Source organism: Mesoplodon mirus, assembly GCF_964341445.2.
Source record: "Mesoplodon mirus genome assembly, chromosome: 10".
In the NCBI taxonomy this organism is placed as follows: Eukaryota; Metazoa; Chordata; class Mammalia; order Artiodactyla; family Ziphiidae; genus Mesoplodon; species Mesoplodon mirus.
In genome coordinates this window covers 52,260,988-52,277,178 of record NC_138986.1, presented here as the reverse complement: position 1 = coordinate 52,277,178, position 16,191 = coordinate 52,260,988, and the positions used below count along the sequence as shown (strand labels likewise).

At 37.5% G+C, this 16,191-nt stretch overlaps 1 protein-coding gene across 1 annotated transcript in view; it reads left to right on the top strand.

Annotated features, from left to right (window-relative positions):
* Positions 1-14,146, top strand: part of QRSL1 (glutaminyl-tRNA amidotransferase subunit QRSL1) — a 31,718-nt gene extending 17,572 nt beyond the window's left edge. The window contains exons 6-11 of the mRNA XM_082633939.1: positions 3,377-3,552; positions 3,639-3,751; positions 4,640-4,832; positions 5,390-5,507; positions 9,233-9,438; positions 12,081-14,146. Of these exons, the coding sequence (XP_082490065.1) occupies positions 3,377-3,552; positions 3,639-3,751; positions 4,640-4,832; positions 5,390-5,507; positions 9,233-9,438; positions 12,081-12,298 (1,024 nt within the window). The 3' untranslated portion in view covers positions 12,299-14,146. The remainder of the gene's footprint in view (positions 1-3,376; positions 3,553-3,638; positions 3,752-4,639; positions 4,833-5,389; positions 5,508-9,232; positions 9,439-12,080) is intronic.
* The last annotated feature ends 2,045 nt before the right edge of the window (positions 14,147-16,191 follow it).

Below are 16,191 nucleotides of genomic sequence, written 5' to 3'. Positions count from 1 at the left end.
ATACAATGGAACACTACTCAGCCATAAAAAAGAATGAAGTAATGCCATTTGTAGCAACAGGGATACAACTAGAGATTATCATACTAAGTGAAGTAGTCAGAAAGAGAAAGACAAATGCCATATGATATCACTTATATGTGGAATCTAAAATATGGCACAAATGAACCTAACTACGAAACAGAAAGACTCACAGAGCAGACTTGTGGTTGCCAAGGGGGAGGTGGGGAGGGGAGGGGAAGGGATCAATTGGGAGTTTGGGGTTAGTAGATGCAAACTATTACATATAGAATGGATAAACAACAAGGTCCTACTGTATAGCACAGGGAACTATATCCAATATACTGGAATAAACCATAATGGAAAAGAATATAAAAAAGAATGTATATATGTGTATAATTGAGGCACTTTGCTGTACAGCAGAAATTAACACAACATTGTAACTCAACTATACTTCAATTAAAAAAATAAAGAACTTAAAAGAAAGATCTGTATGTATATTGATAGGAGAATGGACTTTAAAAATGGGAATCAGTTGGGAATTTCCAATTGGTATGATAGAGTATTATATATATTTAAAATTTTCAGTAATTTTAATGACATAGTAAAAGGTTCATGATAAGCAAAAAAGAGATGGAAACTTATGATTACAGAATGACCTGAACCGTGAAAGAAAAATTCATTAAAAAAAAAGACTTGGAAGATCAGATCAGAAATAAATGAAAAAGAAATGAAGGAAATGATAGCAAAGATCAATAAAACTAAAAGCTGGTTCTTTGAGAAGATAAACAAAATTGATAAGCCATTAGCCACACTCATCAAGAAAAAAAGGGAGAAGACTCAAATCAATAGAATTAGAAATGAGAAAGGAGAAGTAACAACTGACACTGCAGAAATACAAAGGATCATGAGATTACCACAAGCAACTCTAGGCCAATAAAATGCACAACCTGGAAGAAATGGACATATTCTTAGAAATGCACAACCTGCCGAGACTGAACCAGGAAGAAATACAAAATATGAACAGACCAATCACAAGCACTGAAATTGAAACTGTGATAAAAAATCTTCCAACAAACAAAAGCCCAGGACCAGATGGTTTCACAGGCGAATTCTATCAAACATTTAGAGAAGAGCTAACACCTATCCTTCTCAAACTCTTCCAAAATATAGCAGAGGGAGGAATACTCCCAAACTCATTCTACGAGGCCACCATCACCCTGATACCAAAACCAGACAAAGATGTCACAAAGAAAGAAAACTACAGGCCAATATCACTGATGAACATAGATGCAAAACTCCTCAACAAAATACTAGCAAACAGAATCCAACAGCACATTAAAAGGATCATACACCATGATCAAGTGGGGTTTACTCCAAGAATGTAAGGATTCTTCAATATACTCAAATCAATCAATGTGATACACCATATTAACAAATTGAAGGAGAAAAACCATATGATCATCTCAATAGATGCAGAGAAAGCTTTCGACAAAATTCAACACCCATTTATGATAAAAACCCTGCAGAAAGTAGGCATAGAGGGAACTTTCCTCAACATCATAAAGGCCATATATGACAAACCCACAGCCAACATCATCTTCAATGGTGAAAAACTGAAATCATTTCCACTAAGATCAGGAACAAGACAAGGTTGCCCACTCTCACCACTCTTATTCAACATAGTTTTGGAAGTTTTAGCCACAGCAATCAGAGAAGAAAAGGAAATAAAAGGAATCCAAATTGGAAAAGAAGAAGTAAAGCTGTCACTGTTTGCAGATGACATGATACTATACATAGAGAATCCTAAAGATGCTACCAGAAAACTACTAGAGCTAATCAATGAATTTGGTAAAGTAGCAGGATACAGAATTAATGCACAGAAATCTCTGGCATTCCTGTACACTAATGATGAAAAATCTGAAAGTGAAATCAAGAAAACACTCCCATTTACCATTGCAACAAAAAGAATAAAATATCTAGGAATAAACCTACCTAGGGAGACAAAAGACCTGTATGCAGAAAATTATAAGACAGTGATGAAAGAAATTAAAAATGATACAAATAGATGGAGACATATACCATGTTCTTGGATTGGAAGAATCAACATTGTGAAAATGACTCTACTACCCAAAGCAATCTACAGATTCAATGCAATCCCTATCAAACTACCACTGGCATTTTTCACAGAACTAGAACAAAAAATTTCACAATTTGTATGGAAACACAAAAGACCCCGAATAGCCAAAGCAATCTGGAGAACGAAAAATGGAGCTGGAGGAATCAGGCTCCCTGACTTCAGACTATACTACAAAGCTACAGTAATCAAGACAGTATGGTACTGGCACAAAAACAGAAATATAGATCAATGGAACAGGATAGAGAGCCCAGAGATAAACCCACGCACATATGGTATGGAGGTTCCTTAAAAACTAGAAACTACTACCATACAACCCAGCAATCCCACTACTGGGCATATACCCTGAGAAAACCAGAATTCAAAGAGTCATATACCAAAATGTTCATTGCAGCTCTGTTTACAATAGCCAGGACATGGACACAACCTAAGTGTCCATCAACAGATGAATGGATAAAGAAGATGTGGCACATATATACAATGGAATATTACTCAGCCATAAAAAGAAATGAAATTGAGTTATTTGTAGTGAGGCAGATGGACTTAGAGTCTGTCATACAGAGTGAAGTAAGTCAGAAAGAGAAAAACAAATACCGTATGCTAACACATATATATGGAATCTAAAAAAAAAAAAAATGGTTCTGAAGAACCTAGGGTCAGGACAGGAATAAAGATGCAGATGTAGAGAATGGACTTGAGGACACGGGGAGGGGAAGGGGTAAGCTGGGATGAAGTGAGAGAGTGGCATGGACATATATACACTACCAAATGTAAAATAGATAGCTAGTGGGAAGCAGCCGCATAGCACAGGGAGATCAGCTCACATGGAGATCAGCTCGGTGGTTTGTGACCACCTAGAGGGGTGGGATAGGGAGGGTGGGAGGGAGACGCAAGAGGGAAGAGATAGGGAACATATGTATATGTACAACTGATTTACTTTGTTATAAAGCAGAAACTAACACACCATTGTAAAGCAATTATACTCCAATAAAGATGTTAAAAAAAAAAAAAAGACTTGAAGTTACTATGCCAAAATGTTAACAGTGTTTGCCTCAGGGTGGTGGAATATTTTGTTACATCTTTACGCTTTTCTGTATTTTAAGAATTCTCTGAGATGAGCACGTTTTATTTTTTGTAAAATCAGGAGGAAATACATTTTAAAAATATACATTTAAAAAGATAGATTTCAAATATAATTAGAGATATATTATCCTGCTAAAGAGAATTTCATTTAAATTTCAGGGCTTTAGGATCAGATACAGGAGGATCAACCAGAAATCCAGCTGCCCGCTGTGGGGTTGTTGGTTTGAAACCTAGCTACGGCTTAGTTTCTCGTCATGGCCTCATTCCCCTGGTGAATTCAATGGATGTGCCAGGAATCTTAACCAGATGTGTGGATGATGCAGCCACTGTGTTGGGTATTTAAACGATTCCATATAGTTTCAAAACATGGTTATTTCACTTCAGTACTGTGTCTGTCACTCATAAATATTCCTGCTTACAGGTATACTAGCTGGGCATGATCCCAAAGATTCTACCACAATTCAAGATCCTGTTAAACCATTTACGCTTCCCAGTTTGACAGATGTGAGCAAACTATGTATAGGAATTCCGAAGGTAAGTCTCTCTTTACAAAAGTACTGTCAAGTCAAATACAGAGCACAGACTTGGGCAACAGACTGGTTGGGTTTGAAGCCCTGCTGTGCCACTTTTATTAGCTATGTGACCTGAGCACATGAAAATAGATATGTTAAATTACTAACCTTTTAAAATTTTAACATTGAGCTTAGCAATAATTTTTTGTTCTGGGAGCCTGTGCTGTGCATTGTAAGATGTTGAGCAGCATCGCTGGCCTCTAACCCTAGAGGTAGCATCCCCACCACCACCACTGCCCCACCAGCAAAACTGTCTGCAGATTTTACCAGATATCCCCTGGTTGAGAGGAAGAGGAGAGGAAACTGCCCCCAGTTGAGACCACTGCTGTAGAGAAATACTGTAAAATCTTTAAATCTTTAAAATCTTCAATGAAGGTAACAGGTGTGCCTACTTTTAAGGATTTAGAGAGAAACAGACCTAGTTGAGAATCCTGGATCCTCTGCGTACCTGCTGTGTATCATTAGGAAAGTTAGTTAACTTCTCTAGTCTCAATATTTTTCGTTAATAAAAAGAAGGATGATAATACCTGCATCGTAAGACTGTTAAAAGCACTGAATGAGAGAACCTTTGGAAAATATCTAGCAGAGTGCCTGATATATAATGAACATTTAATAAATATAAGTTCTCCAACCAGATCTCCAATCTTTAATATTATTATATCGAGCTCACAGTATCCGGTACTGTGCTTGTCATGCCATAAGCACTCTTAAATTAGTTCAGTCTTTCTAGCTACCTGCTAGCAATTTAATCAGATGTTCCAATGTATTGCCAAAGTTTCTGGAGTACAAATTTTTATAACACCATCTATACAAATATTCTAATTTCTGTATTTTGACTTTTTCCAATAAGGAATATCTTACACCAGAATTGTCGACTGAAGTACAATCTCTTTGGTCCAAAGCTGCTAATCTCTTTGAGTCTGAGGGGGCCAAAGTAATTGAAGTGTCCCTGCCCCACACCAGTTACTCAATTGTCTGCTACCACGTATTGTGTACATCGGAAGTGGCGTCGAATATGGCAAGATTTGATGGGCTAGAATATGGTAAGTTGCCTGTGTTTTGGATTTTTAAGGAAGTTGTCTCAAACATTTGAAAGGTTCGTTTACTAGTAGCAAAATATATTATTGCCAGGGATAATGTCAAGATTTAGAGAAGTAAATCAGTGAATCCTTTTCCCTTTGTCATTTTAGCATTATATTCACACTATTCATCATAGTATCTCTGTATCTTCAGCTCACCCTCTGGACTGTGCGTATCTTGAAGGTAGAGTATTTTAGCTTTGTATTATCAGTCCATACAGTGTGGTACCTGGCACAGGGTAGGAGCTCAGTAAACATCTGAATAAAATGAATGAATGAATGAGGGAGTGAACAACTGAAGTTTCCCTCTTCATTATCGTTTTCTCTCTCCTTGATTCCTGACAAGTCAGTCAGTCCAAAGGCAGATAAAAAAGAGAAACCATTAAGGTCAATCTCATGAAATTTTAGTATTGGTCACAAATGTGAATCTAGACCTGCTTTTCAGCCAAAACTTTACTTCCTTTTCAATTAATGTTTTGTGGGTTTTTGTTTATTTGTTTGTTTTTGTTTTTTGTTATCAGGTCACAGATGTGACATTGATGTGTCTACTGAAGCCATGTATGCTGCAACCAGACGAGAAGGCTTCAATGATGTGGTGAGAGGAAGAATCCTCTCAGGAAACTTTTTCTTATTAAAAGAGTAAGATAATCAGCTTAGGAATTTTCCCCATTCTTGAAAACTCCATAGTAAAGTAGTAACATGTCTATCAAGTCTTATAAGTTGAGATATTTGCTAAGGAAGCAAAATCCTTATGATTTAAATTAGAAATCATAATTAAAGGCCCATTTATGGTACTGTTTGGCTCCTGGTTATTCAAAAACAAACCAAATCATTGATGCTCTAGCTAAATGATTAGTACAAGTAGGAAGCCCTGAAGGATTTTAGCCTCATTAAATGTCCCTTGTTATTGCCACATTGTCTTACTGCTCTGAGAGCCTTAAGCAGGAAGTTACACTGGTGTCTCTTAAAAAACTTAGTGAATCAACTTAGTTTTCCCTTGCATCATGTATCTGTTCGCTCCAAAAAAGAATTTTAAATTACTATGACTTTGGTATAAGTTTGTTCACCATCTTGTGATTAGGATTCATCTTCCATACTACCAGGTCTGTCTAAGAGGACGTGAGAAGTGTGAAAAAGCAAGAGTGGTTGTACCGAATAGCTTCCTGGGGTTTTGCTCTATGTCCCATAGATAGATAGATAGATAGCTTCCTGGGGTTTTGCTCTATGTCCCATAGATAGATAGATAGATAGCTTCCTGGGGTTTTGCTCTATGTCCCATAGATAGATAGATAGATACATACATACATACATACATAGCAAGCATTTTATTCATCTGTGCATCTCCTCAGGGCCAATAGTTAGGATTACTTTTTCCAAAGATACTATTTGAACAGCTACTATGAAAAACAGTATGGAGATTCCCCCCAAAATTAAAAATAGAATTACCATGTGATCCAGAAATCCCACTTCTGGATATATATCTGAAGGAAAGAAATCACTGCCTCAAAGCATTATTCACAGTAGCAAGACATGGGAAACAACCTAAGTGTCCGTCAACAGATGAACGGACAAAGAAAATATGGTGTGTGTGTGTATATATATATATATATATGTAATAATGAATAATATTCCATTGTATGTATGTATATATATATACACACACACAGAAATTTTATAGTCAATTATTACAATAAAGCTGGAAAAAACAAAAACTAAAATTATTATTTGATTAATGGGGAAATCAAAGGGCTTTGTTTATTTGCTTCCCTTCTAATGTCTAATGTCTGAAAATGGTTGTTTCACTTTGTCTAGTTTTCAGTTGTTTAAAATGGCAGAGTAAATCCATCCCTAATATTCCCATCATTGATGGAAGCAGAAGTTGGGCTTTTGAACCATATTTAAAGTAGGAAGAAGTTTAATAGAAGTATTTGTTCTTTTATAAAAAGATATTGTTAGTACATTATTTAAGCCATCAGCTGTTGGGTAAATTATACGTGATGCCTGCATTCATCTCCCTATAGATCCTGTGGTCAAATGATAATAACATCTGATATTTCTATAGCATTCTTTCAGGATAAAAAAGATTTCACATTTTTATCTCATTGTATTTGGTCCTCAGAAAGATTGGAGTTGTTATATCCATTTTTCAGGTGAGGAAACTGTGTTAGAATGGTTAATACTTTTGCCACCTTCATTAACAGCTTCAGGAGGATCTAAGGAGTATTTTCTTTTTCCCTTTCTTTGCATCATTGACTTATAGTCACGCCTATGTCTGGCTAATTCCTTAATCTTTTCAGTAAAGTAAGCATTTTTTCTTTTGGGGGCGGGTGGGGAGTAACCATATCCTTTATTATTATTTTTTATTACCACAATTCGTTTAGTGAACATCTATCATCTCATATAGACACACCATTAAAGAAATAGGAAGAAAAAAATTTTTTCTTATGATGAGAACTCTTAGGATTTACTCTCTTATTATCGTTCGTGTATGACATACAACAGTGTTAATTATATTTATCACGTTGTGCATTACATCCCTAGTACTTATTTATTTTATAACTGGAGGTTTGTACCTTTTGACCACCTTCATCCAGTTCCCCCTCCCTCCACACCCTGCCTCTGGTAACAACAAATCTGATCTCTTTTTCTGTGAGTTTGTTTTTGAAGTACAATTGACCTACAACACTATGTTAGTTCCTGGTGCACAACATAGTGATTTGATATTTCTCTGCATTTCAAAATGATCACCATGATACATCTAGTTGTCATCTGTCACCATACAAAGATATTACATAATTACTGACTGTAGTCCCCAAACTGTACATTTCATATCTGAAAGTTTATAACTCGTAATCTCCTTCACCTATTTCTCTCCTTGCCCCTCACCCGCCTCTTCTCTGGCAACCAGCTGTTTGTTTATCTATGACTCTGTTTCTGTTAGTTATGTTTGTTCATTTGTTTTTTGGATTCCACAGATAAGTGAAATCATACAGTATCTTTCTCTGATTTATTTCACTTAGCATAATACCCTCTAGGTCTATCCATGTTGTCACAGATGGCAAGATTTCATTCTTTTTTTATGGCTAATTTTCCATTTTTTATATGTATTGATACTACATCTTTATCCATTCATCTACTGATGGACACTTAGGTGGTTTCCAAATCTTGATTATTGTAAATAATGCTGCAGTGAACATAAGGGTGCATATATCTTTTCAAATTAGTGTTTCTGTTTTCTTTGGATAAAAACCCAGCAGTGGAATCACTGCATTGTGTGGTAGTTCTGTTTTTAATTTTTTGAGGAACCTCCATACCGTTTTCCATAGTGGCTACGCCACTTTACGTTCCCACCAACAGTGCACGAAGGTTCCCTTTTTTCTACATCCTTGCCAGTATTTGTTATTTGTTGTCTTTGATCATAGCCATTCTGAAAGGTGTGAGGTGATATTTCATTGTAGTTTTGAATTGCATTTCTCTGATGATTAGGTTGAGCATCTTTTCATGTGCCTGTTGGCACATCTGTATGTCTTCTTTGGAAAAATGTCTGTTCTGGGCCTCTGCCCATTTTTTAATTGGTTGTTTATTTTTTTGATGTTGAATTGTATGAGTTCTTTGCATGTTTTGGATATTAACCCCTTATCAGATATAGCATTTGCAAATATCTTCTCCCATTCAGCAGGCAGGCCTGAAGCATCTTTTCATGAATTTCACATTTCCATTCCTGGGCTATACCTGTCTGTAAAGTACAAAATTGGAAACACTGCATGCCTTCCCCAGTTACTGTTTCCAGAGCCTGCTTTCTAGCGTCTAATTCTGATGGCATGTTAGAATTTTCCAAAACTTCAGTCCTTATAATAATTATAACTATAGATGAAATAGGACATTATAATAATAGAAAGGATTGGAATGAGCCTCCAGAGACCTAAGTTCTGGTCCTTCCTCTACCCCTGTCAGTCTTTGCAGCCTTTAGAAAGTCATTTAGTTGCTATGCACTTGATTTTCCTCACCTGAAAATGAATGTTCTGGTTTAATGATGTCCCTGGAAGTGTTCATATTCTGTGATTATATGTGCAGAATTGCATCTACTGGTGATTTTTAATTAATTCCAGATATACAAACTTTTAGAGTAACAGTGCGGTTGAACAAAATTCATTTTTATGTGTTGTTAGGAATCTTACTGGTGCCTGCTCCAACAGGCCAAGAATCCAGTGATTCTTTAACAAGCCTTATGCATGAGAATTGATTCAAAGAAATAACAAAAAGCCCTTAAAGTGTCATCTGTTTTTTTAACAAACCTTATGCATGAGAATTGATTCAAAGAACTAACAAAAAGCCCTTCAAGTGTCATCTACTTTTTTCCACAGAAACTATGAGAATTATTTTGTCAAAGCACAGAAGGTGAGACGACTCATTGCTCGTGACTTTGTGAATGTTTTTAACTCTGGAGTGGATGTCTTGCTAACTCCTACCACCTTGAGCGAGGCAGTGCGACACACAGAGTTCATCAGAGAAGACAACAGAACACGAAGTGCCCAGGATGATCTCTTTACACAGGCGGTAAATATGGCAGGTGAGGATCCCTCAAGAACGTTCTGCTTTTCTTCAAATGTTTAGGTAGACACCCTGGTCTTCGACTTAGGTTCTAACTAGATTGTTCCCTAAACGCAATAGCTTGTCCTTCTGGAATGCTTAGGAATGTGTGTTTGTGTGTGCATGCGTATATTTACAGGCTTGCACTTACCACACACACACACACATTAATTTTCAAACCTACAGAAAAGTTGAAGAAGTCGTATAATGAATACCCATATGTCCTTTGCTTGGATTCATGCTTGTTAACATTTTGCCTCACTTGCTTTCTCCTTTCTCTCTCTCTCTTTCATACACACACACACACACACACACACTCTTAGCTTTTATTTGAATAATTTGCAAGTTTCAACATCATGTTACTTCACCCCTAAATACTTTAGCATGAATCGTCTAAGAATAAAGACATTCTCCTACATAACCACAATTCCATCATCACACCTAAGAAAACTAACACAAATATGATAATATTCCAAATACAGTTCATATTTAACTTCCCTCAGTTGTACCAAAAATGCCTTTTATAGGGTGTTTTCCCCGATATATTATATTCGTTTATGATATCTCTTAAAGTCTAGGACAGTTCCCCAGTTCTCTATGTTCTATAACAGTCTGAACCACATCAGACTGTTAAAATTTTTGTTTTAATCATCAAACATAATGTAGGAAACTCAAGGGCAGAGGGAAAAGTCTGTTGTATTTATCTATACTTTTATTTACTGTGTTCATTTCTCCCTGATGTATCAGATCCTTTGTTTTACCATATCCTTTCTGTTTGGAGAACAGTTAGCCATTCTTTTAGGGTAGGTCTGCTGGCAACCAGTTCTCTTAGCTTTCTTCTGAGAATGTCTTGATTTTCCCTTCATTTTTAAAGGTTATTTTTGCTGGATATATGATTCTGATTTGACAGTTCTTTTCTTTAGCACTTAAAAAATGCCCTGCTACTTTCTTCTGGCCTGCATAGTTACTGATAAGAAATCCCCCACCTTTAAAAATTTTTGTTTTAAGTGACATTGACTCTTTTGAGGAGTCTAGTCCGCTTGACCTGTAGGATATCCCATCTGTAATCTGAATTTGTCAGATTGCTTCCTCATGATTGGGTTGAGTTAAACATTTTTGGTACAAATACTACATATGCTTCATGTCAAGAAACAGCTAAATATCAGTTTGTCCCACTTTTGGAAGCTAAGTTAATCCCTTGGTTAAGGAAGTAACTACCAGATATTTTCCTTATAAAGGCACATTTTTCCTTTTGTCAGTTGTAAGCAATTGGTGATGTGATACTTTGAGACAGTGTTTCCCAATAAACTTGAACCCACTTTTAGCATCTATTGATGATCCTTGCCTGAATTAAGTATTACTTAGAGAATTACAAAATGCTGACTTTTCTAATTCTACCATTCCTTCTACATATGTTATGTTAGCTAGCAGCCTTTTCTAAAGAACAGCTTTCCTGGGACTTCCCTGGTGGCGCAGTGGTTAAGAATCCGCCTGCCAGTGCAGGGGACATGGGTTCGAGCTCTGGTCTGGGAAGATCCCACATGCCACGGAGCAACTAAGCCCGTGCATCACAACAACTGAGCCTGCGCTCTAGAGCCCACAAGCCACAACTGCTGAGCCCGTGTGCCACAACTACTGAGCCCATGTGCCACAACTACTGAGCCCATGTGCCACAACTACTGAAGTCCACGTGGCTAGAGCCCATGCTCTGCAACAAGAGAAGCCACCACAATGAGAAGCCTGTGTACCACAACAGAGTAGTCCCCGCTCGCCGCAACTAGAGAAAGCCTGCAAGCAGCAACGAAGACCCAACGCAGACAAAAAATACATAAATTTAAAAAAAGAAAAAATTTTTTAAAAAGCTTTCCTTTTTAAAAAAAATTCAGTGTATTATAAGTAATTAACTGTCATTATTTTTGATGCTCAAATTTAACCAACAGTTGTGTATCCTTTAGACCAGCCCCCATTAATTTTTGAAAACTTTCTTATTTTATGGCATAACAAGATGTCCCAGGCTCTCCTACTTTCTCTTCCCCAAAACGAAAATTAAAACTACCCTGAATTACTATTTTTCATCTAACAAATTGGCAAAAATTCAAAAACTCAACAACACACTCTATAGGTGAGGCTGTAGGAAAACACTCATTTTGCTGATAGGAGTTGAAAAGGTACAACTTTTTTGGAGGGAAAGTTGGCAAATTATCTAATTACATATGCATTTATCTTTTGATGAAACAGTTCCTCTTCAGCTGAGAAACGTTCATGAATACCAGAAAAATACACAAGGTAATTCACTGGGACTTGGCATGAAATAGCTAAATACCGAAAACAACCAAAATCTCCAACCACAGAAGAATGGTTGAATAAATTATGGTAGAAGCACATGATGGAATACTATGCAACTATAAAAAAGGAATGAAGACGGTCTCTGTGAACAGATAGACAGTGAATTCTAAGATATATTAAGTGAACAAAGGAAGATACAGAAGCATACATATAATTTTTGTGATTCTTTTTTATTAACCTTGTCTTGTACCTACTGGCATTGGAAAGTGGAAGAGGTCTCTGCATCTTAGGGTGGAGAATTAATCAACATCTAATGGGTCTCTTTCTTTTCCTCAGGGTTGCCAGCAGTGAGTGTCCCTATGGCCCTCTCAAGCCAAGGGTTGCCAATCGGACTACAGTTTATTGGACGTGCATTTTGTGACCAGCAGCTTCTTACAATTGCCAAATGGTTTGAAAAACAAGTACAGTTTCCTGTTATTCAGCTTCAGGAGCTAATGGATGATTGTTCATCAGTCTTTGAAAATGAAAAGTTAGCTTCTGTTTCTCTAAAGTAGTAGTGATATCATGCAAATTACAATGACTTTTAAAGATTTTATATTCTAGAAAAGTCATGTGATCTTGTAATTTGGTTCACTGTCAACACAGTCATTCCTTGGAATCGCTTTTTAAAATTCTTGTGATATAGTTAATTACTTATGAATAATCTGTCAGCATTTATTAGGCATCCACTAAGTATAAACAAAGTACAGGATTTCTATTATAATACAAGATACATGTTCCTGAAAAATGATGCATTCTGTAAAAATGTTCATTAAAAAGAACATTGCTTACAGTACTGTACTGTAAGCAATGTAAGTACTAGTAAACCTCTCAAAACTTGTACATCTTTGTAGCCAAAGCACTAACAAAAACAGTAAGTGGTACCTCCAGAGATAACCTGGACAGCCCAGCTGACAGGCAACTCAACATACAGTGGAGGCCGCCTCAGCAGATGTTAAAAATGCACAAAAACAATAAAATGGGAATATCCACTTCTAAGTCTGAGCAGAGCAGGTAGAAGAGGAGCTCTGAGCACAGGAGGAAGTGCAACCTGCTGGGGCCCAGAGTCCTGCAAGACGGGGGTGTGCCTCTCTGGGGAGAGCCCCAGGTGCAGACACTTCTCTAAGAATAGAGCTGCAGTGACTGAGAACTTTTTTCCTTTCCTGCTAACAGTTAAAATGTTACTTCTGCCATTCCAGAGCCCCATGCCAAGTAACCAGATTAACTCCATGTTACGCTGAGTTCATTCTAGTTTGATCACAAACAAGCTCAGTGATGCCATAGAGACATTTGTTGTGACCTAACAGACCAGACTGGACTCGAAACTTGGTAGCTAGTGGAGCATGGTTTTAGTGAGAAAGTTTCAAGATACACAAGTAAGATCCCATATGAAAAACTTGTATATAATTTGGTGAGGATGCCAAAGAGAAGAAGCCCATGGACCTCCTCCCTTACCCCAGATTCTCTATTCCTTATGGTTTTCTTACCCTCTTGACTTTCTTTACAAGTGCTCTCTCTTTGGGCTCCTTGAGCACAAAGAAACATTAACGGGAATATGTATTCAGAATCTGAAAAAAAAATCTGATGAAAATCATACGTTTACCCGCTATAAAGTTTCATCGTTGGATTTGTCTTTGCCAGAACACCACTGTCATCTGTTTATCATGTGTTCTAATTTGACACTTGTTTATTGTTGATAAGTATAAGTGGGGAGCTGAATTATTATTTAACAGATTCACTTTGTTTAGTAAGAAAAAAGTCCTTTCTAAATATGAAGGAAAAACATAGGCAGAACCTTCCCGGAACCACTAGGATGTTGAGTGGTGGGAGTTTAACCTGCCTGGTACTTTTCATTAATAATTTTCTCTCCCCCTGGGATCCTCCCACTCCCAAATACTCTATCTGATAAACTTTACATAAAAGTTCTCTGTGGGCTTCCCTGGTGGCGCAGTGGTTGAGGGTCCGCCTGCCGATGCAGGGGACACGGGTTCGTGCCCCGATCCCGGAAGATCCCACATGCCGCGGAGCGGCTGGGCCCGCGAGCCATGGCCGCGGAGCCTGTGTGTCCGGAGCCTGTGCTCCGCAACGGGAGAGGCCACAGCAGTGAGAGGCCCGCGTACAGCAAAAAAAAAAAAAAAAAAAAAGTTCTCTGTGCCAGGCCCATAGGCCCACTAGGATTCTTAAATATTTTGACGTGAGTCCCTGAAAAAGGAAGAAATTCATGACAGAGAATTGCTTTACTTTGTAACACGAGAAAACTCTTAGTTGGGGGAGCCAGTATGATGCAAATGGCAAGCAGATGAATCTTTGCCCCAGTCTTTTGTTTATGTATGTATAATTCAAAATAAAAAATTTTCAAAGAATATTTATGTAATTTCTCTTATTCCTGTATCTCTGCTTGAGTTGCACTAACGATTTGAACTGGAAATAATGAAGTGAAACATTTACTGTTCTCACGTAATAACACCCAACTAGCGTGAAATGATACCTAATCTGTTCTTTCTTTTCCATCTTTATCCTAAATCTAGTAGATCTCATTTTGCCAAATCACTGTCTGGGAATTTAAGGGGAAAATGGTTTCTGTGTCTCAGTTAATTAAACCCTGAAATTGTTAGCAACAGGGCTGCCACAGCAGAGCACGTCAGAAAGGCGAAGGTGGCTGCAAGTGTAAGATGAGTGCCTTGATAAGACAGCGAAACAAAGCATTGCTAGAGTGAAAAAATGTGATGCGTTCACAAAACTTCGCACCCTGACACCACACAGAGCCAAATCCAAGCCAGATCCGTGTTGACCAACACTTAGCGTTACCAAGAAAATCGCTTGAAACCAGGGAGGCAGAATGTTCTATTTGAATGGCTATTTGACACCAGGTTGTTGGGAACACAGGACTGTGGGCCATCTAGAAAAGACAGCGTGGTACAGAAGAGGAGCTTCTAAAAATGACGAAGAATGGTGATTCCTATGAGGAAATCACCTGCACCTTCTACAGTGGACAAGAAATATCTTTAGGATTTTAGAACAGGATCTGGAGAAGAGTGAAAAGAGATCTGGTTACCGGGCACCAAAAAGTACACCTCGGGGATTCTATAAACTGTGTCATACCCTGTTCCAGTTTAAGTAAGGGAGCAAACTAATGGGATTTTCACAATGGTTTCTATTATGAACTTTCATTTATTAACTACTTTTACTCTCCCTCCCTTTTCTCAAATATCTGATTATGCTGAGGCTAAATATGTGTTGCCTGTGTGAGCCTAGGGTAAAATTTACTCATTGCGTTTAGAAGCACCAGAGGACAGTTTAAAGTAGAAGGCTTTCCTCACTTTTCATAACTTAAGCAGTGTGTACACTAGAACAAAAACCTGAAAATTTAATGAAAGCAAATAACATGAGAAAACCCCAGCCAACATTAAATAAAAGTAATTACGGGATTTCAGAGGGGCTTTCATTTCTTTTTCTTTGTACCTCAGTGCAATATAAATCCAAAAGGATTTTAGGCACTTTATAAAAATATATTATTACAATGGTGTGAAAGTAAGCAGTTGAGGAAATCACTGAATTGATAAAAATAGGGGAAAAGGTTAAAACCAGGAATAGATTAAAAGTTAACAATGCTTGTCAAGGTATTTATACAATGCTAAGGCTGTATGGTGGGAAATTTCCCAATTGCTTTCCTAGTGGGTAAGGCCACCAGATTTAAAAATCAGATATACCTGGGTTTGAATCCTATTACTGCCATTTACGAGCTGTGTAACCTGTCTGAGCTTCAGTATCCTGACCTGTAAAACGGAGGTAATACTTACTCCAAGGGAGGATTGGGAGGATTAAATTTAAATGATGCACTTAAAGCACCCAGCATAACAACACAGAATAAGTATTCAAAAGTTTGGAGCTATAAATATATGCATACAATCATGAAATTCTCATTTTCCCATGGACGCTATAGATACACATTAAACTAATATGGCCAAATTGCAATTTACTGAAAACTTATGCTAGAGACCAGCTATATAGCTCTCTGATGATCTGGCTTCCTCTGCAGATAAAGTTTAAAATATCCAGAAGAACTGATGGACTGCGCGTTTTTAAAGCAATTTCCGTGAGCCTATAATAAAGAATTGGCTAACATAGCGTTCAAAGACCTGGAGGTCTTTTTTTGTTTTTTTAACATCTTTATTGGAGTATAATTGCTTTAAATGGTGTATTCGTTTCTGCTTTATAATAAAGTGAATCAGCTCTGCATATACATATATCCCCATATACCCTCCCTTTTGCGTCTCCCTCCCACCCTCCCTATCCCACCCCTCTAGGTGGTCACAAAGCACCGAGCTGATCTCCCTGTGCTATGCGGCTGCTTCCCACTAGCTATCTATTTTACATTTGGTAGTGTATATTTAAGTCCATGCCACTC